Below are 27,175 nucleotides of genomic sequence, written 5' to 3'. Positions count from 1 at the left end.
CACGAAGCTGGCTGTCAATCTCAATTGTCTCTGTTAAGGCAGGCGCTCTGCTGCAGGCTCGGAGCGCATTCACAAAACGAGTCGATGTTCACATAAAAAAACAGCAGTACCATAAACACTCGGCGTCAACAAGTTGGAAGTTGTGCATTGAAAAGGTTTTTTCTCCGCGCTGATAATCTGGCCCAGAACTGGTCCAGTGCTGATTCTTGTGTAAAATTTGAAATTCAGATTCGTGCCGGATTTAAAGCGTTAATGGGTGACCCGGGCCAGTTACAGTCAAAAGTCAGTACAGATTAATGAGCCAGATCCGCGTCGGTCGGCCTATAAAGTGCCCCAGTAATGAGTCCCAACACCTGGAAGTGAGTTAATATTTCAGCACTCCCAGGTCCCTCGTATCAGGGTCAGCGGGTTTAACGGAAAGGTTTTTGGTTAGACGCTTGAAATAAGGTCTGCAGTTTACACGAACTTACAGAAGCTTCCATGTTTTGGCATAAAATATATTGGAAAATACTCAGCTTGTGAATATCAGCAGTTACATGAATAAAAAAGTGAACTTGTGAACTGCTTGTTTGCCACGAGACTGTTAACAGCCACCTTTTCCCTATGAGGTGATGCTTATAAACAGCTACTTTTCTGAGTCGTTTCCTTTCCAAAAGTTTCAAAATGTCCACTGTGTGATCATAAATATGCAGGTGGTTTGACTATATCTTTGAAATATACTAAATATACTGTAATTACTGGAGTACAATACAATGTAATGCAATAACTACTACAGTAACTCATTATGAACGTCGTACAGATATTTTTCAAAGCCGACCTTTTGTATTGAGATTTGGGTTATCGTGTTTTTCCTGAAATCTAAACGTCTGCTGTGACAAACATCAGTTGGATTGTGTTTGGTTATAAATGTGTTTTTATTAGGCTACTTTTTTCCCCAACAATTTCCTAAAACGTAATTTGTGTTTTTTCATCAGGTGGTGCTGCTTCTTAAACAGATGCTGTTATACGCAGAGTTAATATCAGTTTACAGCTGAACAGCACAGCTTTTCAAACCTTTTGTTTTTTTAAATAAACTGAATTTTCGAGGTGATAAATCAGATTGGTGTGTGTTTTTGCATCAATAATGAGTCCGTATGCGTCACGTATTCTTGTGATTTACAATATAAATATCAGCAATAAAATGACAGCATTGATTTTACACATTATAGGTGTGAAAATGTAGAATTTAGGTTTTTTTTCATGTGTAAGTTTTATTGTCCTGCAAGTGTGATGTATTTGTTTTCTTACAGGGACCTCTGGTGGCTTCTGTCAGACATTGCACTTAATCTTTTTTTTTTGGATGTAGGACATTTTTTGGAAGATGTCACAAAATGAGGACTAATAATTTAGTGTAAACTAAATTGCTGATCATAGTGAAATAATAGCTGACTTTACCTTCTGACTTAAAGGAATTTACCCATAATACAACTTGACAAAATTACCCAAAATTAACAAGACATTTCTAAAAACTTAAAATATATGATTACATGTTTTTTTACTTAAAAAACTTGAAAGTTAGTTTTATTGACACCTTTCCCATTAAAATCTTTTTTATTTTTTATTTTTTTTACTAATTTTCAGGAAATTTTCTTCCTGTTTTCTTTCGGGTATCTCTTGCCAAAGTGCTCACTGCCTGTGAAGGAATCACGCTAACTTGCTCAAAGTTTCAAAGGTTTAAGTACTTGTGAAAGGTGCCTGAACACTCCACAGGAAAGCTGATGATTCACATGGGAAAAACTATTTCTAAGTCTGTTTTTTAATAAAGATGAAGATATGTGATGTTGTTAACTGGTACAGCCATCTTTATCTATGTGGGCGTTTAAAGATTAATTCATTTACTGCTTATATGTTTGTTCTAGAAGAGCTCGGTTTACTTTTAAGCGATTAAAGTGTCACCGTACAGCAGTCTGTTGATACACATGATCAAACCATCAAACAGGATCAGACCTTCAAATAATCACACGGTGGCACTAATTATCAAAACTGGTCCGTCTGTGAAAATAAAGCGTTTCTACTCACCACTTGCACTGGTCCTCCGGGGCCACAGGCAGGAACCAGCGTCACACACTCACAGCTCAGGTCTGACAGCCCTAAAGTTTATTTTATTCATGTCATTTAAGTTACACGGTGGAGTCAGAGACACAAAAAAGAGGTTAGAAAGAAAACAGCAATCATTCCACATCAAATGGCAGAATGTGTCCACGGATCTGTCCTCACCTGCTCACAACGCAAACGACTGAACGCACAGTAGAAACGGCATCTACTGTAAAGTGCACATCATTTACATGAGTTTATTCCTGCTACATGCTGTAAATGCTGCCTCCAGATTTCAACTCTCCTGGTTCATGTGCAGTGTGAGCCGTCAGACAGAGCCGTGTTTTTAGGTTACATCAGCAGAGGGCAGGCATACAGGGAGCATGGTGTGTCTCAGTATGTAGCCCTTGCCATGCCTCCATTCACAAAAAAATAAAATCAAAATCAGACCGCACTTTGTAAAAGTCGTCCGTCTGTCTGGATTCCGTCTGTCCTAAAAGGTCCCGTACAACCGTCGCGGAAAGTTCATCGGAGGTTACAGATCCAGTGAAAACATCACCAAGAGTGTATATACTGTATATATACATTTATTTTCATGTCTTATTGCAGCTCCAGGTTTTTGCAGACTTTCACAGCTCTGAGATCAATTAGGATTTGCATTTGTCTCTGCGGAGGAATCGTTGAGTTTTACTTTAACCCTTTGAAATCTGAGCATTTGGCTTTAATTCTTTCAAAAACATGGGACGAAGGCAATGAGCAGTAAAAGAAGAAATGACCCAAAAACTGGCAAAAAGTACAAAAAAAAACAACTAAAAGTTTGTAAAAAAAAAAAAAAAGTTAATGACAAATAAAGTGCTTGAAAATTATAGTTTTATCACACAATTTTAAATATGTAATAATAATAATAATAATAATAATATGAATAATAATTAGCGATAGCTTTCCCCTAGCATTTTTCCAAAGCTCCTCTATAAAAATAATTTTCTAAAATCTACTTGTGTCTTTGTCAAATCTTTCTTGTGAAGTTGCTCAGTCTTTTCCCCTCCTGTTTTAGAAAGAAATTGCACCAATTTAAATTTGGCCATTATAAATATTTTTTTTTTCCCCTGGACATTTTTTTAGCTTTAAAAAAATGTTAATTTCTTTCAGTTTGTGAAATATTTCATCGAGTTGCTTGTTGCTTTTTCCCCTCATGTTTTTAAGGAACTGCACCAATGTGCTCAGAGTTCAAAGGTTTAAACACTCGTAAAAGGTGTACGGAAGCAGAACAAGAAAGGTTAAGCTTGGTTTCAAAAGGGTTAACTGCTCCTAAAGACATTTATCTAACCACGGCGGGGGAAGATGTTGGACCCTCAACAGCTGCTGCCTTTGAGCAAGGCATTATTGCCCCTGCTGCTTCAGTAGGACCTGCTGGTGGCCAGCACTACAAGAACTGCAACTGCAAAAACCAGACACAGAAAAGCAAACGATGAAAGTTTCATCCTCTTTTCGAGAGCCAGAAGTTGCAGAAATTAATTTGCAAAAGATCATATAAATTACATTTTGCACTGGCTTGTTTCTCTCTACTTTACACTGTTGGAGAAAAGAAGTAGCACCTACTGCACCGTAACTTAATCAGAGCTAACTGACAGCTGTGAGGAATATTTGCAGATGCACTGAGGGCTTCTGGGACGCCTGCTCCGTTAAAACGCCGAAGTATTACCGCAGTACTTTTTTAAAGTTTGTTCCCACTGTAAAAAGTTTCTTGTGTCACCCCTTTCTGTCAACCGAGCTGCCGCAGATTCAGGCGAATAGTTTCCAGAATCGTCCAAACACATAAAATGTCATTTCACCCATTTAACAGCCAAACACTCCAGCACTTCCAAGCCCTGATGCACAACTTTAGTGTCAACACATTTGGCAAATCGTCATCATTGTCGTCATAAAAATAACAAAACATAAACATTAAAAACAGACGAGTTCAGTTCACATCAAAGTAGAATACAGATATTATATCTTTACCCACAAAAAGTTCATGTTACGACTAGCTTGAAAAAGAAAGAAAACATCACCATGTTATACAAGTGTGTCTGTGTGTTTTCACTATGAAATGCTGAAGATTAGTGTATATGCGGTTTTATATCTGCCTGTCAGTGTGTGTATGTGTGCGTGTATATAAGTGTAAACTTACATTAACAAGCAACATGTCTTTCATTATCAACACAGGAATCCTCCTCCCGAAAAAAAAGGAAAAAAAAAACCAAATCACATCAGCATCATTTGCATTCCCAAAGTAAGCATCCAAATCCATCACCACATAGAAGTCGTCAGCTGGCCACTAAAAATCTCAAATCTTTCATCAAAAAAGAACAAAATGAAAATAATATTTTAGTGTCAACTATATATATACTATATATTTATATTTTTGTTCTTTTATACCAACCAAACATGGTTTATTACGTGTTGCTGTGGTTATGGTCCCTGGCAACATCATGAAAAAGTACAATGATTAAAATAAAGACACTGATCCCCCAACTTCATCCAGCTAGTGTGTGTTTTTTGTCTTATTTTAGTGTTTTTTGTTGTTGTCTTTGTGCACTGAATTCTGGGTGTTTGTATGTCCTTTTGGCGTTTAGTGTTTGTTTTTTCTGTATTTAGAGTGAACTCGTTTAAGCATTTCGGTGTACATGTCACACGCTGAAGTTTTGTTTTTGTCTGAATAGTACGTTGAGGCATTGTAGGCATAGTTTAGTGTGTTAAGTTTGTGTTTAGTGTGTGTCTGTTGTTGTGTTTGCGTCTGATGGTAGACAGCACGGTAGGCCTTCGCTGTGTGTTTTTAGTGCGTCTACGCGTTAGCGCTGATGCTCTGTTTGTAGACGGCGTGGTAGGCGTTTCGCAGCAGGACGTAGGGGAAACAGGACTCCAGCAGGTCCATGGTGAGGAAGGGAGACTCCTGCACAATCTGAAACACAGCACAGGCAGACTGCTAGATCATGGAAAGATTTGGATTGATGACTTTATTTTGAACATGTAAAATACAATAAAAACTGGAGAGAAAAACACATCAACAACGGAGAAAGAAAAAAAGGATATAATGAATTCCATCTGCAGATTATATCAATTTAACATGTACGAGAGGGAGCACGAAGACGTTATTACGTAATTAAACTGTTCCCCTCAAATATATTATAATATTTATATTGTTATTCTCTATCTCCTGATGCACTAGTAGCATATGATCAAAAATTATTTTGTAACATTACAACACATTAAGTGTCTTCTCTCATAAGTTGATGTGAGAAATGGAGCCAATCAGAGTTTGCAGCATGTTTCAGGACACCGCCGTGACGTCACCGATGACATCAGTGAGCTCCCGAAATCTGAGGCGGATTTAATTTATAAAACCACAGGTGCAACTGTCCAAAATCAAAGTTAAATAATTTCACAAGAAATCATGGATCACCGGGACCATCCCGGATCCACATTCATTTATTTGTGGCATCTTGCTACAATTAAAACATCTGCTGCCACAAATAGATTTCCTGTTTTTCGAGCTGTACCTTTCATTAGGAGCGCTGTTGAAAAATGTGCACCACTCATTCATTACTCCACACTCTGGGTGTGCAGGTGTACTCTGGGCACAGGAGGAGCAGCAAAACGTCAGGCGCAGTCAAAGTGAAACTAAACCATTCGTTCTGCTGGCTGTAAAAGTCTGCTTTCACCCGCAGCAGCTGCTCCTCTCATCCATCGATGTGATCTGATCAGCTGTGTATGGAGCGATAAATCAGCTATCCTCTACAGTGACAGAGGAAAAAAAAAGAGCTCACGCAGAGCTTCATCTATGCTGCGTTCATGAACCTGCAAAACCTCTGAATTTAGAGAGGGGAAACAGAAAGCATGCATTTAACAAAAAAACAAAGCCAAACAGGCCTCCGTATTTTCTGCGCTTCCATCCTTGAACCTCTCTCACTGTGCGAGGTAGGACCACCGCAACCAAAGATATCGCCACGTTTCTTTAACGATGGTCATCTTTTGTCTGGGAGCGCCCAAAATCACAGTGTGTACCCAGTTTTAGCCATGCTCTCTCACCATGTCCAGCAGCAGGTAGACAGACTCTCTGTTACGTGTCGTCATCTTGTCCGTCTCCTGGCCGATCTTCAACAGGCTGGATGAAGCCAGCTGCACAGAGACACGTTTGCTCAGGAAATTAAGCCCTTTTGCACAGGTTTCAAAGGGTTAATGATCTTGATAAGACTTCTGCGGTCCTCTGACTCAACACAAGTTTGACAATTGTTGAAATATTCATTGTAGGGAAAAAACCTTTAAGGCCCTAATCAGAAACTCACCTGTTGTTGTTTTTACTTTTCTTCTTTGTTTATTTTCAGGCAATTTTCTTGTAACATTTTACTAATTTCTTGCTATGTTTTTGGGCCGTTTCTTGTGGAGTTGCTCACTGTCCTCCCACGTTTATGACAGTAATCAAGCCAGTTTGCTCAGGTATTAAAGGGTCAATGTGCCGTTATGTTACATTATGTGGGAGGTTATTCCATGAAAGATTACTCTAGTAAGATTACTCCAGGCTGAAACAACTTTTCCAGGTTTTCCATGACCATGGGAACCTTTGGTTTTGAGGTAAAAAATTGGATTTCCCTGAATATCGATCTCAGACGTGACTCCATGCAGGAAATGTCTATAAATGACTGAATTTCTACGTTGGTGATAAAATGTGAAAAAGTGAAATGGTCTTACAGCCAGGAACTCTTTGAGGCGGTCCTCTATGCTCCCCTTGTGGATGGTGAAGAGAGCAGCAGCGATCTGGTTGATGGCTTTGGCCAGGCAGTGGATGTTGTTACAGTGACCTGCAGGGGGCAGCAAACACACGCCGTTAGAGACCGAACCAGACCGCATCTGTATTTAAAATCAATTAAGTCCGCTTTAATTTCTGACATGTGTGGCTCTTTAAGACTTCCTCAGCAGACAGATTCTGCAGAATACAAAAACTGGAACCATCAGCCCGGCGGGGAAATATGGATTTCTTTTTTTTTTTTTTATTTTATGCAGATGAACGCCATTAAGTGTGTATGTGAGACGCATAAGAAATGTGTGAATATGAAATGTGTAATTCTAAGTTCACAAAATGGTTGGTGTGGCTGAGCCGGCGCCACGCTTCCAGATCTGCTGTCGGAAAACCAATTGCCGGCCGATATGTGGTCTGCATACTAACAATGGTGGAGCCCATTACAACTCATTATCATTTTCAAATGTCCCTTATTAACAATGGCGCCTCTCATTTCAAGGTTGTTAAGAGGAAATGTCTTTATAATTCACCCTTGAGTGACAAATCTGTTTGATGCGTTATCAAAAGCCTCATTTAACCACATCAGCGTCTCTGCTGCGCTTCACAACAGGCTTATTTCACTGAATAAATATTTTTACTTAAATTAATGCAACAAATAAGATTGAAAAGGTCACTATGGATAAACTGTAAAGAGAGAAAAAATATCATCTAATAATTCAGGAAAGTGTACATAATGAAGATGATGATATGGCTCTTGTGCACAGAAATGAATCAATCGGAGGGCACCAGGTCGAGCTCATTTACATGCTGAGCAGTCTCATGCCGCTGGTGCAGTAAATTATCGTTTCACACAGTGTGTAGTATTTTCTCCTGCACTGCTCTCTGGCTCTACACTGGTTCTGCACCACAAATTAGAACTTGTTATTTCCATTATGTGCCAAAGAAGGATAATTAAAGGTTAAAACTGTAGGCAAAATACAATCATGGAAAATTAGGTTAAGCTTTTTGCAGCACAAATATACTTTAGTTTAACCCTCTGAAACCTGAGCAAAGTGCCTCGATTACTTTCAAAAATATGGGAAAAAGAGCAACGAGCAACTTAAGGGGAAAGAACCCAAAAAGTAGCAAAAAAATGCAAAAAGTACAAAAATACCTAAAAGTTCGCAAAAAAACAAACTAAGAAATAAAGGGAAAAATGAAAAATAATAATAATTTAAAAAAAGAATGAGCTGAACATTTTTTTAATAAAATAAATTTAAACATATAATTATGATCATTAATATATATATAGTTGTTTTTTAAATTTGGACTATCTCATTTAATTGTTTTTTTTCAAAGCAACCAATTTCTTGCAATTTGCTGACCAGTTTTTGCAGTTGCTCATTGCCTCTTTCCTCAACAACCAAAAAACAAAAAAAAAACCCACAACAATTTGCTCAGATTTCAAAAGTATAAATACTCGTGAAGGTGTCTGAAAGCACAAGAAAACGTAATGTTTTATCTTTTAAAAGGTTAACATGTTTTCTCGTTTTTGTGCTGCATGGCGTCCTACCTTCGATGGCGGGGCTGTACTGTGACATCACGTTGCTGGCCAGCGTTGGCAAAGAAACGGCCACGAACACCATCAGCAGGCAGGCGATCTTATACTCCTCCTCTGGACTGATGTTCTCTGCACAGAAACAAAGCCTTTTTCAGACATGGAGCGTGAAACAAACGTAATCGAGCTGTTAAAGTGGTGAATTTTCCACTTTTAGAAGGAAGAATTTAATGTTCCTCGCAGCTTTATTCAGACGCTTACGGAGTGAGCAGAGTGAGAGAAGAAGAACAGCGTGAAAAACTCTCATAGCGAGGAGTGTTTTCTGCTCTCTCAAAGCCTCTTTTTCACATTTTAACAAAAAATTCACAATATCTGATGATACACAAGCACTGAAGCACAGGACATTAACAGGGTTCCCAAACATTTTCACAGACAAAATTTCAATACTTCACTTTACCGTTTATTACTGAATGAAAATTAATCAGCAGCCTTTTCAAATCTCGAATAGTTGGTTTTGTTCATATTGAATTCTAATACTTCAAACTACGAGCACAGTCATACAAACACAATATATATCAGTCTGGGACTGACTTCCAGGCATGAGGGAAAACATAAATGATTATATCACAAATTCATTCTCAATGCATTTGATTAAAAACTCACTTCTGGATGCAAATCTTAAAAACAAATATCAGACTGCAGATTTACTCGTTTTCAGCCTTAGAACTGGATGTTGAAGGTTATCTACAGAAGAATACTGTAGCAATTCATATAACTAAATGACTTTTCAAAAACCTTCAAAGACTTTTTTTTTTTTAACTAATTCAAAATCTTTTTCCAGGTCTAGAAAATGAGATTGTAAAATTCTGACTTTTCTGGGTTTTCCATGAAAGTGGAGACCCTGGATTAGATTGGGAAACTTTTTAATCGTTTTTGTTCACGTGCTGAATGTAAAGCATTTTGTTGGATATCCTCTTTTGCCCAGGTCGCACAGCGAACGTAAATTTTTTTTTTTTATGGATTCATCAGATATGAAAAAAAGTATCTCCTCAGTACCCAAAATTGTCTTGCTCAGCATTTCCTACTTTGTTAAACTCATTTGTATATAAGAGGTGATGGTTGAGATAATAAAGTTATTACAGTCATTTCAAAAGGTGGTCAAGGACGTGCATTTAATCTTCCTCTCTGTCTCGTGCTGCTGGAGCTTTTCCTTAAATCAGACGGCACTCAATCCAGATTTGAGCCACAGTGAAAGTGATTTGGAAATGTTAAAAGGTCTGACCCGTTATGATTGCTCTCATTGCTTCTTTTTAAAATATGTTTCATTTTTGCCTTTAATGACAGGACGGTTAGATGGACAGGGAAGGTGGGAGGTGCTGACATGCAGCAAAAGGCCACAGAGCTACAGGTCACCCCGAGTGTCACGACGTGCTGCACTGCTGTCAGATCAGCTACACACACACATTCAGAGTCGTTTTGGATTTATGCGTGTGTGCGTGTGTGTGTGTGTGTGTTTGCGTCTCACCACTTTTCTGTGAGGACAGAGCCACCACCAGAGCCGGGTCGATCTCACAGGGTAAACCTGCAGCCGACGACAGCTCGTAGACGTTCATGGCCACCTGGAAACAGACGAACATTCATAAGCATCTTTCACACATATTTTCTGGAAAATTTGCTTTTTAGCAATCAAATCAAAGCATTGCCGTGAATGCTACTGTGAAAAAGTTACAGAATCAAGTACATCTTCAGTGGTGTCTTTTGCTTGTTTCATTTAATAACGCGATATTTTAAGGCTGTATCAGCTCATTTATTACTAATATTTCCAAGTCGCACTGAGGCTCCGTGGTCACATAATGTGACCGTTGCGATCAGAGCTCTGCAGATACACACACATGCCTTCCCTGCTCACACTACTGCCACTACCACTCTTTCAGTTAGACTGTTACCACGGCGCCATTAAACATGCTGATTTATTCTCTGTAAGCTAGAAACAAACTAACAGCTCCCCACTTCATTTATTAACAGTATTTGCAAATTGCAGTAGTACTACATGGTTATAAAATATGACTATATAGTGACCGTCTGGAGCTCTGCAAAAGCCCTGCTTTGTGTGTGTGTCTGTGAGAGGCAGAGAGCCGCGGAGCAGAGCGAGAGAACTAAAAAGCTGGCGACTTTCAAAAACAATGTGACTATTATACACTGTTCACAATATAGTTGTTTTATATATATATATCACATGTGAAACAAGCTGTGATACATCGAGTAAATTCAATATATCGCCCACTCCTAATTAAGCGGTTATTTCATCTTTATGTATCCGGAAATGTGTTTTTACCTTCATGTCCGTCTCTCTGGGAATGTGGTCCTTGAAATCCTCCACTGAACTGACCAGGAAAGGAATGTGACAGGATAACACCTGCAGACACAGAGACACAGTCAGTCTGGTAAGAAAGTGATCAGCATCAGTGCTCTGCAAGAAATATTTAAGAAAACATTTAAAAAATGTGACGTTAATGGTAGAGAAATGTGTCTTACATCTCTAAGAGCCTCCTGAGCCAGCGAGCGGAAGGACAAAATGACTCCAATGATGGTCATTCTCTTCAACACACTGTCCACAGCTGCAAAAACAAGAAATTCAGCTAAGGTTCAATTCTCAGTCTGACAAACTGGTTGGTCAATCAGTAAACAACATCATATATCACAATAATCAATAGTAATTCAGTAGTTCAGAGACTTAATTTGCTGCTTTGTAAGTTTTATTTTGTTAGGCTTTTGTTGTGCTTATAGTGTTTGCATCGACTTTTAATTGCCTTTCAGTCGAGTCTGCTTAGCCACTATTGATATGATTTTGAGTACACGTGTTAAGAAACTATTGAAGAATACAAGAAAATACAGACATGGTTTCTTAAAGCAAAGCTGGTTAGATTTACACAGAGATGAAACCAGTCAGGACCGCAGACTGTCTGCAAACAGCAGAGTGTGATTCTTTTGGGAGTGTGAATGAAACACAAGCTGTCAAACACACAAAATATCTCCTGAAAAGAGCTCCGCACCCGGCAGAAAGAAGGTATTTAGTCTCAAGTATCAAATCTGAATTTACCAGTTGTGTTAAACTGTACTGTGCATGTGTGTGTGCAGGTGTGTGTGTGATTACAGGTGAGTTTCTTGAAGAGAGCGGCCATGTGGTCCGGTTTGTCAAAGCTCGTCCTCATCTGGGTCAACACCTCCATGTTTTCTACCACCAGTTTCTGCACGGAGACGAAAGTGCAAACAGTGAGCTCACAGTCAGTCTGTTTATGTTCATACAGCAGAATTACCTCCATTCAATTCCTATTTTTTAAAAAGATGTTCAGCTTAGTGTTGGGATTGTTATTCAGAATTTTAAAAATCTAATTTGTTGTATACGTATTCAGTTGTAATGTTTCGTAATTTCACTTTATTGCAGCTCATCAATGATGCACATATTGATACACTTCTGAATAAAAAAGCAACCTCAGAACCAGAAAAGATCAGCAGTTATCATCATTTAAAAGCAGTAAAGAAAAAGAAAAACCTCAATTACTTTATTTATTTATTTTTTATGATTATGATCTTTAACTTATTTCGGTATTTTTATTTTTATTTTATTTTTATTTCTTTAATTGTATGACTGAGCCATTCTGAGCAACCCGAGGAGGAGAGGGTTACACAAAAGGTTAATTTTCCTTCTGGAGTATCAATACACCCAAAATTTGCTAAACATATGACAACATATGGATTTGATGCGGCTATGTATATATAAATTATTATTATATCCTGCACAAAAACTGCATTAAAAACATTTATCACACAGAACTCAATAATGCATTATGTCTACAGTGATTTCTGTAATACAGGTTAAGAGCGTCTTCTGTGTGTATGAGTATGTTTCTGTATTTGTGTGTGTATCTACCTTCAGCTCAGCGACCTGTGACGAGATGTGCCACATCAGACTCTCACTGAGGAACTTCATACCGTACGGCCCCAGCAGCTCCGACAGCGAACGCATCTCTGTGAAAACACACACACACGACGACAGTTACGCAGAGATCTAAAACACGTCAAACCGAAATTCGTCAGCGGCAATATTAAGAGAAAACAGTCAGTGTGTGCAGGTTTGTACCGGAGATGTCGGAGTATTCCTCAGCGTTGAAAGTCAGCTCGTTCTCTGTGGGCAGGTTGACGAAGGCCTTCATGGCGGGAAAGTAGGCGATGTGTCCGTTGCTGACCTGACGGAGCAACGTCTCCAGGTACCTACACACACACACACACACACACACACACACACACACACACACACACACACACACACACACACACACACACACACACACACACACACACACACACAGCACTGGTATTACAGTATTTTAAACACCACAAATGAATCTTGTAAATTTATCAGTAACTACGTTTTTCAGCTCAGAGTTTGCCTGCAGTGATGCACCAAAGATGATTGTTTTTTTGTTTTTTTACTAGAAAAAAAACCAACTTTTCAAGGCTTTCCCTCCCTCCTGTTTCCTGGTGTCATTATTGTTGGCACCGCTGATTATTTTTTCAGAATCAAGCAACTACCAACAACACGGGAATCACTGGGTTTTCTTTTCCACAGTTACTTCACTTGTTCCACCATCTGCAATGTCTGCTGCTGAGGATAGTGACTGTAAAACTGGGGATAGCTACCCATGACAAAAATAATGGCTGCAAAATTACTATTAAACTTATATTTTGCTATAAATGGAGCCTTCATTTCCCTGACTGCATGGTGAAAGTGAGGTTTATACAAATTACAAATTCCAAAGTGAATGCCAGCACGTTTGGCGGATATAATCAAACATTACGGTTTTTTAATACCAAATTCCCTCTTTGATGCGACAATATTATATTATTGGGTACTTTGAAAAATATTAACACGATTCCCTTTTTGATCTATAATCATTAGTGATTCAGATGTAATGACTAAGAGGGCAAAGGCAAGTATTAAAACAAGCAGAACTGTCTGATAAGTTGAGAAAAGTACATCACTTTACTGTAGTACTACCTTCAAAATCAGGAAAAAACACCACTTACTCCATCTATAAGATATAACAACATCCAATATCTCAGACAACATATAGTCTTGTATCTCAATATGATTTAAAATCTTAATGTTGCCGAGCCTTACAGTCATGAGCTTATAAAATATAAAAAGGATCTTTTTCTGTAGTGTACTACATTATAAAATTAGAGGATTTTCTTCATTAGTGCTTGTGATAAAACAACTGACAATCTGTTGACACAGACTCCGAGGAAGAAATGTTTAACTACAATATTAGATTACAGATTTAATACGGGCACAGCCTGCACAAACACAGCCCAAAATTTCATGTTTGTTTTTATAAAATGGCACATAGTTCATCCGTTTCTCCTTAGTTATGTTTTACAATTCAAATCATGATGTTTTTGTAGATATTTTATCTGCATAATGTTAAACACAGAGAGCTGGAGCAAACGTACCAGTTTGTGTAGAGACTGGTGATGGTGGGCTCCCCGTGGCTGTCCAGGTGCTGCGTCTGCTGCAGGAGCACGTTGTTGAAGACCCGGGTGATGTCGATGGTGACGTAGTTCTCTATGGACTGAAGCACCGTCATGTAGGCGCGGACGCTGGTCAGCAGCTCGCTGGGCTTGGCTATCTCCTGAGTAGCCTGGTTGTACATGGTCATCCCCACTATAGACCTGCAGACAGAGCGAGTCAACACAGAGATTCGTTTGTTTTTATTCTTTTATCTTTTTAAATTTGTGAAGCACTGTGCTTAAGATTGAAATGTGCTATAAAATTAAGATTATTATTATAAAAGACATGTTAACATGAAGGTCAATTCAGTAAATACACGTTAAAAACGCAAACTCCAGGATGAACAACCTGCAGAGGACAAACTGTTTAAATTCAAATACATCTATTACCTTGAACAACCCAATTTCAAATCATATCCCTCTTGACATTAACAAGAAAAACAAAACAGTTTCCTCTTACTTGAAGTTATAAACCTCTTTTAGGCTTTTATTTATTTTCCAATCAATTATGTCCAACATGCTCAATTAAAATGCTTTTTAAGATGTTTAAAGTGACGACTCTGACCTTCGCACTGTTTACTGAAGGCTTCCTGTAATGATGACAATGTAAAAATCGATGCTTTTTTCTATTCACTGGAGTCTTAATGTCGGGAATTAAATCAATTTAAAAAAGCTGCCTGTTCTGTATCTGAAAATAAGCTTTAGCAGTTAGCGAGTGTGTGTTTCGTCTGCGTGTGTTTACTTGGTGAATCGGATCTCCAGGTGCGAGGTGAGGTACTCTCTGGGCGTGAACGTGTGCTCCCACACCGCCAGGTTGGGAACGTAGTTGATGGAGAAGCAGAGTTCAGATAACGCTGTGTGGAGTTTATCCAGACTGGAGGGAAAAAACAAACAACAACATCAATGAGAAAACTCATTAAATTATGATTGAACTTTTAATAATCTGTGTCTTTACAGCAGCAGAATACAGTAAATAAAGTTGAACAAAACAAGAATACTAAAAATAGAGGAGGTATGGATGAGGGGTTTCTATTTTTCCCGTAAATAAGACATTTTCTGTCAGCACGCTGTTTACATGCACAGTTCAGTAGAGCTACAGTTATAGTTCGATTAGGTCAGTATAAAACAATCAATTATTCAAATTAAACAGCTAAATATCACTGCTATCATCACTACTGCGTGAATAAAGACAGATGTTTTATGGCCTTAATTGGAATAATAATAAAATATTAATAAAATGAGGCTATTAATCTAACATTAATCATTATGACAGAGTCAGCAGAGTTACTGCTCAGTCCTTAGAAACGTCGCTGCTGATGAACCATCTTTATTCACTGAGCCGAGGAACCTCGACTTAGAGTCTCGTGCTGTATCTCTTGTATTTTATTTAGTACTTTTTTTCATGTTTTACTTGTTTTAGTTGTTTTTGTACCTTGTTTTTTATGACTGTTCAGCACTTTGGTCAACGATGGTTGTTTTAAATGTGCTTTATGAAATAAAAATTGACATTGACATTAACAGGAACATACAGAGACAAAAAGACAAAAAGAGCGAGATGGAAAAAAGAAAGAAGAGAAAGGAGATGGAGTGATTTTTCCACTGACTTGGTGACCAGTAGCCTGTTCTTCCTCATGCTCTCCACTCCCGGTTTCTCTCTCTCCGGCTCGCCCTTCTTCCCCGTCGCCTTCTTGCTCTTCTTGTTGACGGCCTGGCTGATGGTTTTCGCACAGTGTTTAGGAAGCAGCTACGGAGAGGAAAGCAGGAGAAGATTAGCCAGACGGCGGAGAGGGAAAGAAAGAGACGGGCAGGGACAAACAAGAGATGGAGGGGAAGGAGAGACAGATGGAGGCAGAGCGATTATTCACGGCCTGGCTGATGTTCTTACAACTGTAGCTTTTTAAAAAAATAATAAGCAGACTGACAGAGATCTATTTAAGAAGCTTTTAGAAACATGCATCAAGAGAGGACTCACAACATTAACGTGACAGCGTGGAATATTTTGCAAATGGACAGTTGTTTCTGGCTTGCTGCTCGGCCATCTTGTGACATCAGAAAGTTTGTCAGCAGAGGAAAACTTTTAGGACTTTGTTGGTTCTTTGGCACGATTTTAAAGAAGCCGTTAATAACGCTGACTTTGCTTTTTCTTTGAGATAATCCGTAAAATGTTTGAAAATCTGCTTCCAAATCTGACCAGACCAAACAGGCGTTATTTTGGGATGAATTTGTATTTAGCTCTCAAACATCAGGACTTGTCGTGTTCATTCTTAAAGGAATTGTTTGTCACTTTTTTCCTTTTTGGCAAAGAGGAAAAAATCGAATCCACTCTCTTCTTCGACCAACACAACTCTCCCAAAACGTTACAGGTCCCAGCCAAGAAATATTCAGTGTCCGCTGGCTGCCTGGCTCAGTCTTTTTTACACTTTGAATTTTGTGCAGATTTAACAGACAAAATGTAACATGTTAATTTGTGATCTTAACCCTATGAAACCTGGAATGACATCACTTTTTTGCAGCAATTTTAAATGTTTCACAACTATTTAAACCTTCGAACTCTTCAAAAAACCATGGAGAAATAGACAATAAGCAGCTTGGAAAGAAATGAAAAATTTCAAGACATCTGTAGACTTAAGACATATAAAAGGAGAAATGTCTAGGAAAAAAGAAAAATCTATGGGAAAACTAAATAATTATCATAACTACATATTTAAAATGATGGATTTTAAGGTAATTAAGAAATGAAAACATCCCCAGAAGTACACTGCACAGCACGCTGACAAGCAAAAAAAACTACTGCTTGACTTTAAGTAATCTCAGGTCACAAATGGACAAAAGTCTTTCTTTTGCATTTTAAAAAAACATCCACACTCATACGATAACACTGTGAAAACGGTGCTCACGTACACGTCGTAAAGACAAGTGAAAAAGCTGTAGTATGCACGCCGGGCCAGTAAGTGTTTACATTTTTCATGTCTTCTTTTGTAATGTATTTTTTACTTTTTACTTTATGATTGTCTTTTTTTTGCACGTTTTTTCACGTTCGGAGTAAACTACTACAACTACAGTGTAACTTTGTAATGACACACCACAGAAGAACAACACGTCATGCTCGACGTGTGGCCGTGGCGTCTCCGTTCTCACAGGATCCGCAAGTTGCTAAATTAGACGGCAGAAGCGGTGATGTTTCCAAAAGATTACACTCTGAAACCTGGTTTCAAAAGTTTGCGTTTTAAAGCCCCTTAACGACATTGTCGTGTGAATTAAAGGCCAAACCGCCAACCAGTTTAATGTTTCCTGCAAGAACAGTTGCCGTGTAAACGGCAGGAAACTGAGGAGTCTCCAAATGATGATTTGAATCTCCAACTTCCAAACGGCAGCCCTGTACCAGCCCCACGCGCTGAGAGCTTAAGTCTTGGCAAGAAAACACAAGCGTTTATCTCCTAAAATATCAAACTGTTTCTTTAATTTGGTGCTTTTGTGTGTGTGTGTGTGTGTGTGTGTGTGTGTGTGTGTGTGTGTGTGTGTGTGTGTGTGTATGTGCGTGCGCTCCCACCTGGTCGCTGAGTGTGCATTGCTCGGTGCAGATGTCAGTGATCAGGTTTCTGGCCTGTTTGGCCATCTCATCCAGAAACATGTTACACAGCGACAGGCTTCGATCTCCTATGTGGTGACGCTGTGAACGGAGGAAAAGAAAAACACACACAACGGAGAATCGTTAGTGTTATCAACATAATGTAACAGCGATTACCGAGCGGCAACTGTTCCTGTGAATGTTTCACACGTGTCTCGTCTGAGTGAATGTGTGTTTACCTCCTCGGGACAGAGCTCGTGTGTGCAGGACATGAAGTGTGTGCAGAGCAGAGGGAAGCAGATGGAGTGTCGGCTCTGGGAGGGAAGCTCCAAGCACTGCTGGAACATTTTTTCAAACGCACGGCTGTAGAAGCTGCGCACACGCACACACACACACACACACACACACACACACACACACACACACACACACACAGGCGAGAAAAATACAGAAGGAGATAGATGAAATGAGGGACATACACACACTTCAGTATTTCGTTTTTAAAACTGTTTTTTGTTTATTTACGTTACTTCTTTGCTTGTTTTGTTTACATTTTTACATGTTTTTTTGTATTTGTTTATCATCTTTACTGAGGTGAGATTCCTTATGAGCCTACAGGGGTTTCTTACTGTCAGCTGCAAAATTCTGGATTCTTTTGTTGTTGTTGTTCAGTCATGAACAAATAAACCTTTTAAGTCTAACACATTAAATGTCAGAAGTGTGTGTTTCAATGCAGTCAAGATAAGGACAGCACTCCAACTATAAAAGGCCAGATGTTTGTATATATATATATATATATATATATATATGTATATATATATATATATATATATATATATATATATATATATTTTAATTTATCACACTAAAATATATACGGTGCATCCCAGCAGGGAAAGTCAATATTTTATCAAGAATCACAGTAATTTGTCAATTCATAGGTATTTAAATCATGATAAAATAATTATGATAAATAAATAAAAAAATAAACTTAATAATAATCACTACAATAATAATAATATGTATACTAGATTAATTTTTAAAAAAGTGATTTATATAAAACACGTGAATGAATTCTCCTTTTCAGCCCATCAGGAATGAGAGTGTTAAGGTGATGTAACCAGTATGTCTCTCTTTGGAGGGATTTTGTCTCCGTTGTGAAGTGTGTCTCACCAGAAAATGGACAGGTCGGACGTCTCCACCAGCATCTCCACCAGAGAGTCCACCATCTTTGTGTGGAAGATGATGGTGTTCATCATTTTGCCGAGCTCCTTGTGATCGGCGATTCCGAGACTGGCTTTAGAGACACTGGTGTAGGCCTACGGTGGGAAAAACAGTCGGAAAAAATATGAAATTACAGATTTATTTTTGTATTTATCGGCAGCGCTCGAGCCCGAGCTGAGAGAAAAAAACTCGACCACATGACTTCAGTCCTGAGGTCTTTACACTGACTTCCTGTCTATCAGCGTGGATTTCCAAAAACACGACTGTTGTTTTATGAAGCACTGAATGTTTTAGAGCCCAAATACGTTTCTGACGTTCTGCTACGGTGAGAACCGTCGAAACTTCTCGGGTCTTTTGGGACAGTCCTGCTTTGTCTTCTGAGTCAAGACGAATTAGAGGGAGCGGTGTTTAGTTTTTATGCACCACATATCTGAGATTTTAAAAAATAAATAAATAAATACATACAAAACCTTCCAGAAAACTGCAGGTCCGCTACAACTTTCAGTTGCTTTACACGAAGTCTGAAGTTTTTCTGTTTGCTGCTGCCTTTAATTAACCCTTTGAAACCTGAACAAATCAGTTTGATTGCTTTTAAAAATAAGGAGTAAAAGAAATGAGCAACTTAAAAAGAAATAAGCAAAAAATTAGCAAAATAAATGTGAAAAGAACAAGAAAATTACCTAAAAATTAGAAAATACAATTTAAATGACTTTGAAAAAGTGCTTCAGTAAAAATAATAGTCCAGTAGAACAATTTCATGATAACTTTCAAACTATAAATATAGTTTCTTTCTGTATTTCTGTTTTCCTTGTTTAAAAATGAAATAAAATTCTAAATCTACTAATTTCTTACAATTTGTAAAACTGTTGGTGATGTCGATCCAGGTTTCACAGGGTTAAATCATTACTTATTTTTCTTTCATTGCGATTTTTACTATTGTAATTTATACTGCTCTTAGTACTTTTTAAGCTTGCTGTTATTGTCTGTTCTCCAGCTCTTTAATTACATTTTTAATTGTATTTAAATGCCTTTTTATAATTAGCTTCTTTCTACGTTTCGATGCTTTTGACATTTCACGTGGAGCACTCTGAATTGACTTGTTGCTGAAATTTTCTACATAAATAAACTTGCCTTGTCAGTGCCGTTCTTTCCTTTTCCGCTCCATTACACAAAGTAGCACAATTAAAAACAGTTAGTGGAAAATACAAACTGCGCTCAGGACTCCTGAAACTAACACTCCCCTGAGAGGGACGCAGCCCCGAGCTTTAGATAAACGTTCCTGAATAATTAAAGCGATAGATTTGTGTGCACACCTGCAGTCTGAACCAGTCCAGCCTCATTCCTCTGAAGTCAAACACCTCGCCATCCTCCACTGAAAAACAAAAGCACGACAAGTCACTCAAAATCAAACATTATCACTGAATCTTTTGGTAACAAATATCACGGCAGTTACCTGCACCATGAGCACTACTGCCGAATCTACTACCATCGATAACGCCGCTGTGTTTGTGCTACTGCTCCTGTTTTCACTCCTCTTTGTTTTGAAGAAGTAATAGTTTACCTTGTTTGACACTGAGAGAGGTCATCGTGTTGACAAATGAAGACATGATTATGGACTCGTCCTCTGGACACACAGACAGGTTCTACGAGATAAAAACAGGACAGAAAACTAGTTAGAAAATCAACCGCAGTGTGAAAAAAAACCACAACAGCTTTCATTCAAAGCCAATATGTGCCATTTCATCGCTGCAGAGTTCAACCATTGATGGAAAATAAGACCACGCTCTGTATAGTAACTTTTGGACCGTAACTTCCGATATTTTTACCTTTTAATTAAGACAAGCATTAAGACAGCTGACTTTAAATTAAGGGTTTGAGAGTCTGGGTTCCCACACATTTTTATTGATGCATTTTCAAAACTTTTCCAGAAGTTTTCAATAACATTTTGTCTAATTTCTACGACTTTATTCATGTAGTTGAATATGGGAAGGCTCATATGGTGATACAGCCATAATGCATTGATTGTAATAAATTGTTCAATAAATTTACCAGTTACTAGTATTATCAAGTGGCTTTTATTCATGTGAGGCACTTGGTGCCTGTAATTTCTGTCCTGTAAAGCACGTTGGGCTGCATTTCTTGTATGAAAGGCGATATACAAATGAAGTTTATTAATATTATTATTATTACTAATTCAATATGTTTCCAAAACATTCTGTTAATTCCAAACCATTTCCAGGACTGAAAAACTGTTTTTCTTAATTTTATAACTTTTCCAGGAATTTCATGACCATGGGAAACCTGAAGCGTGTTTGTGTGTGCTCATCTTGTGAGCTCTGCGCGTTCGTACCTGCACCAGCTCATTCAGCACCACAGCATCAAAACCAGACAGGTACTGGACGTAGTATCGCTGCATCACGGGACCGTACTTCCTGACGTGAGCTCTGAGCTCCTCCATGTAGAAGATCAGCTCTGCTATGTGTCTGTAAAACACACACAAACACACACACACACACACACACGCACACACACATCAGCGGACCTGAGACTAAAGCAACACAAGCCAAGGACGCCATGATTGTGTGTGTTCATGCATGTGTGTATGTTTTGCGCACTTGTCTATGAAGTCATCTGTGCTTTTCTTCTGGATGTTGTCGGCGTGTCGGAGCAGCCAGATGATCTCGTCACGGGCAAACGACAGCGCCATGAACACGAACAGCGCCTAGTGGGACCCAAAGAGGCAGAAATGAAGAAACATGGAGGAGAAAGAAGAGAAAAACAGATTTGTTTTTTTTTCTTTTAAAGGGGGAGAAATGGAAATGTCAAAAATTCCCCAAGATAAATAATTCCAAGATAAATTACCGAGAGCAGTTGGCAGAGGCTGCTTCCTCACAGTCTCCGAACCAAATATGCAATATGTTTACAGAGCCAGTCTGGCTTAGCAAATACATTCTGTTATACATTTATGAGCGCTCCATCTGGATAGAGGAACCTACAGGGCTTTTTAAGGTGGTAAAATCTGTCCGCCCTGATAAACCGAAAAAGTTATGCTGAATTATTTAAGGTGGTATTGCTTGTGATGTTAGGTTTCAATATTCCACACAAGATCTCACCAACAAACAGAGCTGAGTCATAATAAAGGGACATCTGATGTGAACGCTTTTCAGGTTTGTATTTAACTGGATTTTGTGTTCAGACTTTTGTAATGTGTGTGACAGTTTTCTCCGTAAAGAAAAGGAACTCTCTGAAGCAGATTGTGAAATTCAAGTTCAAGTCAAGTTGAGCTGACTGGTGCCTGTTTGCACTGAGTTTTTAGGTTGTCCCCTCTGGGAAGAGGTTTTTCGTCCCGAGGTGTAAAACCAGGCGCTATAACAACAGTTTTTTTCCAGCTGCTGTCACTCTGGTGAACAAGCTGCAGGAGAATTGCACAAAATTGCACAGGATCATTTGGGAGTCTGTATTTATGATTTATTTATTCAGAGTTTTAAGACTGTTTGTGTTAAGGTTTGGTTTTGTAAACTGCCTGTGGGTACAAATAAAGTAACCTGAACCTAAACCTTATTGTTTATGCATTTTTTAATTTCAATCTGCTTGTCCTGGTCTGAGGCACGGGGCCAGCAGACTGAACAAAGAACTCCAAACTTCCCTCTTTCCTCCTGGAGACCCCGAGGCGTTCCCAGGCCGGATGAGATATATAATCCCTCCGGCGTGTTCTGGGTCTGCCTCGGGGCAAACTACCAGCTGGACGTGCCCAGAACACGCTTACTTTATCCATATGTTAGTTACTGCAATAAAGTCTGGGCAAGTACACATCCTACTAATCTACAGAAACTCACTCACTCGCTCAAAAGACACTTGTGAAGTTGAACACCTCTTCTGTTTACTTGGCTCAGTCCGCCCCTCTTTTTCTATTCACAACATCAACATATTCCACTCTTGCATTTTCATTTACAAATATACTTAAAGTCCAGATTTGCTGCCCAAATCTTCCAATGACTTTTTTAAGTTATTCTTCTTATACCTCTTAGCACCTCTGCAGCGGTTTCTCCTCTTCATGTATCTCTCACTTACTCATCGTCTCTTTCAGACTCAGTGCAGACTAATTTGGATCGATGCTTTGAGCTCTGCTTCAGGTGGAGACAGACAGTAATTAGTGCTGACGCGTCACAGCAGCTTGTCTGTTAGGGAGCTAAAATTAGCGCATTCACTTAAATGTTGTGATCAATGCCGATCAGAGCAGAAGCCCATAAATATCTGTGACGACTGCAGAGTCATTTGACTTGGGTGTGAAGGGCGATTGTTACCTTTCCCACTGCATTAAAAATCCAGATGTTAGCTGGTGTTAGTGTTTTCTGTGCAGTTGAAAAGAGGCTTTATCCAGATTGGTCATTTAGAATTGCTCATAAAACTCCTCTAAAACTTAAATCTATTGTTATCACGGTGCTATTCAGCTGTCTAAGGGCTAATCTTTATTACCTTAGGGCCTAGCAGTCCAGGCTGATCGGCTAAAACGGTGGCCAGCTCCTTCAGAGCTGATCGGAGAAACTTGCGTCTCTCTCTGTGCATCGAGCCTCTGCAGAGAGACAGAGGAAGTCAGAGCGGAGCGTCAAAACACACGAGCATCATGATTATATTGTATTTTGACACTTTCAGGACAATCCTGCAAAAGGACAAAAAGCAGACGACAGTGACGGCAGAAGAATGAGAACGGAGATGAAAGGGGAAGACAGAATAAATAATGAGGATCAAAGAGGAGATGAGACAGAGGGGAGGATAAAAAGGGAGAAAAAAAAAACGAATGAGGGATAAAGAGAGGTGATGCTTCTGTGTGAGACTCCCCGAGAGAGAGACTAAAGGCTACAGCGGCGCTGAACCGATGGTTACAGATGGGAAGCAGGAATATAAATGAATAAAACAGAGGATGTGGGCAGGGAAATAAATCATAAAATGTGAAATATGGTTTGTGTGTGAAAAACAAAAAGAAAAACTGGATGAAAATTCAAGTTGGGATGCAACAGAAGGATTCATATAAAGATTAAGTCCGTACGCATGAGACAGGGCCTGCTCCTTGCACTCTCTGATGTCGTTGATACGTTTGTTATACCTGAAAAAACACACAGCAGAGAGGAAGTGTTAAAAGAGCTGAGACAAACTGAGAAATGTATTTTCATTTTATTTCTCTGCTATCTGAGAATATGGTTGAACACAAGGCAAAAGTCACATCCTCAAATTCCTTGTTTTGTCGACACAACAGTGCAAAAACTATATATTATATTAACCCTTTAGAACCTAGATCAACATCGGTTTTGTTTTGCTGCATTCAGACGCCTTTCACAAGCATTTAAACCTCAGGGACTACGAAAGAGACGTGGGAAAGTGCAATGAGCAACTAACCAGGAAATGTCCAGCACGTCGCCAAAAAAAAAGACTTGAAAATTGGCCATAAGGAGATTTTTAGATATTATCAAGAAAATGGAGGAAAATGTCCAGAAAACTACATTTTTAGTTCTTAGTTAATAATTTCAAATTTTGTTACAAAAATTCTATACATTTTATTTTACATATATTTTTTAAGCCCTTTCTTAAGGTCATCTAAGATCTTTTCGTGTTGTGTTTTTCTTTCTTTTTCTTTATTTTCTTGTAATTTTTTTTTTTAAAACTAATTTCTTGCTAAATTTGGGGCCATTTTTTGTTAAGTTGTTTAGTGCCTTCTCTTCATGTCGAAAGATATCAAACCATTTTGTTCAAGTTTCAAAGCGCTGAATTGACAAGCATATAAAACTGATAAAATCTGGCTGTTAAAAAGCTGTAATCTGCAGAAATTTGGAATTTTTCCATAAAATAAATGACTTTCCGTATTAAAAATAGTTTGCATCTTCACATATAGGTGCTCTTACCCTCTGATGTTCACAAACAGATCCTCTGCAGCCTTGTGAATGTGGAAAACTTCGTCCCTGAACAGACAGAGGCAGGTGGAGCTCTGCAGAGCCAGCTTCCACAGAGACAACGCCGCTGCGTCGCTGTTTAGCACCGCATGACACAGGATGAAACCAACTGGAGAGAGAACACAAATAAATGACTGAGTGCAATTTAGAAGACAAAAACTATCAGTGGTTGGATGAGTGGGAGGCCGTTTCACTCACAAACGATCCACTTCTCCATTGTGTCCAGTGACAGGTATTCACACGGCATCTAAAGACAGAGACACGCGGTGAGGATCAGATCATCGGGACGCGGTTTCACAGTTTTACAGTTAAATCAAACAGAAAAAACTACTGAGCACATACATGTGAAAGCTCAGACTCTGGCTACCACCACAGTTTTTAATTTATTACAGTTTAATTATTCATTACTAAATATTGAAACACGAGCAGCTTCTTGACATTTAATTTAAAACATTCCCCTCGGACCACAGATCGGGGTTTAATGCAGTCGTCATACTAACAGTGTCTGACTGTGCAGGATTGAGCATGGTGGAGGGCGCAGAGATGAGCGAGAGCAGCTGGGCGTTCCTCCACTGGTCAGCGGACAGATTCCTCCTGGGATAGACCATCTGAAGACTGATCAACGCGTCTGACAGCGACTGGAGGAGAGAAAGACGGGAAGAGAAGGGAGGTGAGCTTTCTGGCACTTTATTTGATCACTATGTGTCAGAGTGTTGCATCAGTCTGCATAAACAACTGCAGTGGAGGTGTCAAGATTCTCACCACATTACTTTATTTTCCCTTTAATTAAGTCGAGACTTCAGCTCCCAGTTTCAGAGCAGAAAATAGTTTCCCTCTGACTGACTGATCTAACGCTGCGTTTCCACCGCATGGTACGACGCGACTCGCTGTTTATAGTTGCGACCAGCAGCTCTGCAGTTTATTTTGTCGGTGGATGGTCAGCGGGCCCACAAAAACTGCCCCACCGTCTTGCAGCCAGAATTTTTGCCCACGGAGTCTGAAATTTGTTTTGGAGGTCACAGCTATTGCGAATTCACACTTGTTTGATTTTTCATTTCCAAAAGTTGTGGACAGACGCAGGTAATATTTTTTGGTTCCACCACGGTCAAGTTAAGTTGTTCCACTACTGATGCGGATATCTAAAATGCCTAAAATGCTGGATCACGTACCAGCACGCACAGGAGTCTACGCACTGATCCCATACCACGTATTTATTGATACACTTTAAAGTTATTTTCACCCGAGTAAAACAGTTTTCCTGGGAATCAATTCTTGGCTGTACTGAAACAGCAGCTTACACAGCAAGATGCACTGTGAAGCCACTTGCAAAGAAGAACTGATTTCCCATAAATAGTGTATCTGAAGTCACTGTCAAAATATCGAGTTAGAGGAAGCATGGGTAATACGTCCATATTATATCCATATTGTGATATGACACCAGATAATCTTGTGTTTTGGATATGATGATATTGTAACTGTTGTCTTTTCCTGGTTTTAAAGGCCGCATTAAAGTTAAGTTATGTCATCAGACTGTTAAACTGCTAAAATATTTGCCTTTAACACCTTAGTCGTTACATCCACTGTACTGAAGATTATTTGTCAGAACTCTCATTGTGTAAAAAGTTTGTGAAAACACCAAAAGTCAACTCTGAAAATAGCTGCGATGTTGATAGAGGTATTTAATTTCCCAGAACTGCACCTAATGGTCATATCACATAGTCACACTGTGAACTTTTTCAACCACTCAGAAGTTCACTTGGCAAAATTTCTGTAAGAAAGTCAAATTAAAAAAAAAAATCAAAGACCACACCTCTGAATATTAACACGGGCGCAGTCCTCCTACCTTTCCATGTGGAACAAACTCCTCCATCAACTTCTTCAACGGGTTCTCGTAATCCACGATCATCTGGCCCAACCTGGGGTACTCCCGGTCACTACGACACACACACACACACACACACACACACACACACACACACACACACACAGTAACATGGTTACCATAGAGACCACAGACAGGAACAGGTCGCCCTGCAGACAGTTTACAGTGTTTAAAGTGCTTTAAAACGCTGCTGTGGCTTTTCTCTCATCAACACGGCGTGTTTCGGTCACCTGGCTCCGTGCGTCATCTCGTGGGCGTAGTTGTACAGTCCGATGATGGCTTTTCTCTCCTCGATGCGGGACAGTATTGTCATCAGAGTAGTGTAAGTCACCACCAGGTCCAGGTAGTTCTTGGTCAGGTCAAAGTTCACCGTCTGACAGGAAACAACGAGAGAAAAAATGTCTCCTTTCTTCATGAACAAAATCTCTTCAGCTGAAAAATGACAATGAGAGCTGCAGTTTGGAAAGCATTAGATAAAACATCATGTGTAGCCAAAATCAATGACATGGAAGCCACGAGTAAATATTCTTTAATATTCCCCATGCTGCATAAAGATCGAGTGTGACACGACATGACGAGAGAAAGAGGTGAAAGCTCA

General features: G+C 39.1%; 1 protein-coding gene across 6 annotated transcripts in view; it reads right to left on the bottom strand.

Moving 5' to 3' along the window:
• Positions 1–2,644: 2,644 nt before the first annotated feature.
• The window catches only part of nckap1 (NCK-associated protein 1), a 44,840-nt gene continuing 20,309 nt past the window's right edge, over positions 2,645–27,175 (bottom strand). For all 6 annotated transcript variants that reach the window (XM_088086566.1, XM_088086567.1, XM_088086568.1 and 3 more), the window contains 27 exons: positions 26,808–26,950; positions 26,539–26,629; positions 25,196–25,333; positions 24,894–24,942; positions 24,648–24,804; positions 23,798–23,854; positions 23,227–23,323; positions 21,366–21,472; positions 21,101–21,233; positions 20,312–20,393; positions 20,064–20,122; positions 18,700–18,845; positions 17,766–17,898; positions 17,509–17,628; positions 15,563–15,702; positions 14,701–14,832; positions 13,902–14,120; positions 12,529–12,659; positions 12,319–12,416; positions 11,542–11,635; positions 10,923–11,005; positions 10,723–10,803; positions 9,913–10,006; positions 8,403–8,519; positions 6,802–6,911; positions 6,142–6,231; positions 2,645–5,014 (listed from right to left, as the gene is read on the bottom strand). In XM_088086566.1, coding sequence (XP_087942692.1) covers positions 4,898–5,014; positions 6,142–6,231; positions 6,802–6,911; positions 8,403–8,519; positions 9,913–10,006; positions 10,723–10,803; positions 10,923–11,005; positions 11,542–11,635; positions 12,319–12,416; positions 12,529–12,659; positions 13,902–14,120; positions 14,701–14,832; positions 15,563–15,702; positions 17,509–17,628; positions 17,766–17,898; positions 18,700–18,845; positions 20,064–20,122; positions 20,312–20,393; positions 21,101–21,233; positions 21,366–21,472; positions 23,227–23,323; positions 23,798–23,854; positions 24,648–24,804; positions 24,894–24,942; positions 25,196–25,333; positions 26,539–26,629; positions 26,808–26,950 — 3,018 coding nt within the window. In that variant the 3' untranslated portion in view covers positions 2,645–4,897. The remainder of the gene's footprint in view (positions 5,015–6,141; positions 6,232–6,801; positions 6,912–8,402; positions 8,520–9,912; positions 10,007–10,722; positions 10,804–10,922; positions 11,006–11,541; positions 11,636–12,318; positions 12,417–12,528; positions 12,660–13,901; positions 14,121–14,700; positions 14,833–15,562; positions 15,703–17,508; positions 17,629–17,765; positions 17,899–18,699; positions 18,846–20,063; positions 20,123–20,311; positions 20,394–21,100; positions 21,234–21,365; positions 21,473–23,226; positions 23,324–23,797; positions 23,855–24,647; positions 24,805–24,893; positions 24,943–25,195; positions 25,334–26,538; positions 26,630–26,807; positions 26,951–27,175) is intronic.

This window comes from Plectropomus leopardus, chromosome 13 (genome assembly GCF_026936395.1).
Source record: "Plectropomus leopardus strain MGB_pleo_1.0 chromosome 13, ASM2693639v1, whole genome shotgun sequence".
Lineage (NCBI taxonomy): Eukaryota > Metazoa > Chordata > Actinopteri > Perciformes > Serranidae > Plectropomus > Plectropomus leopardus.
Note: the sequence above shows the minus strand (reverse complement) of the source record. Positions and strands in the feature narration are given on the sequence as shown.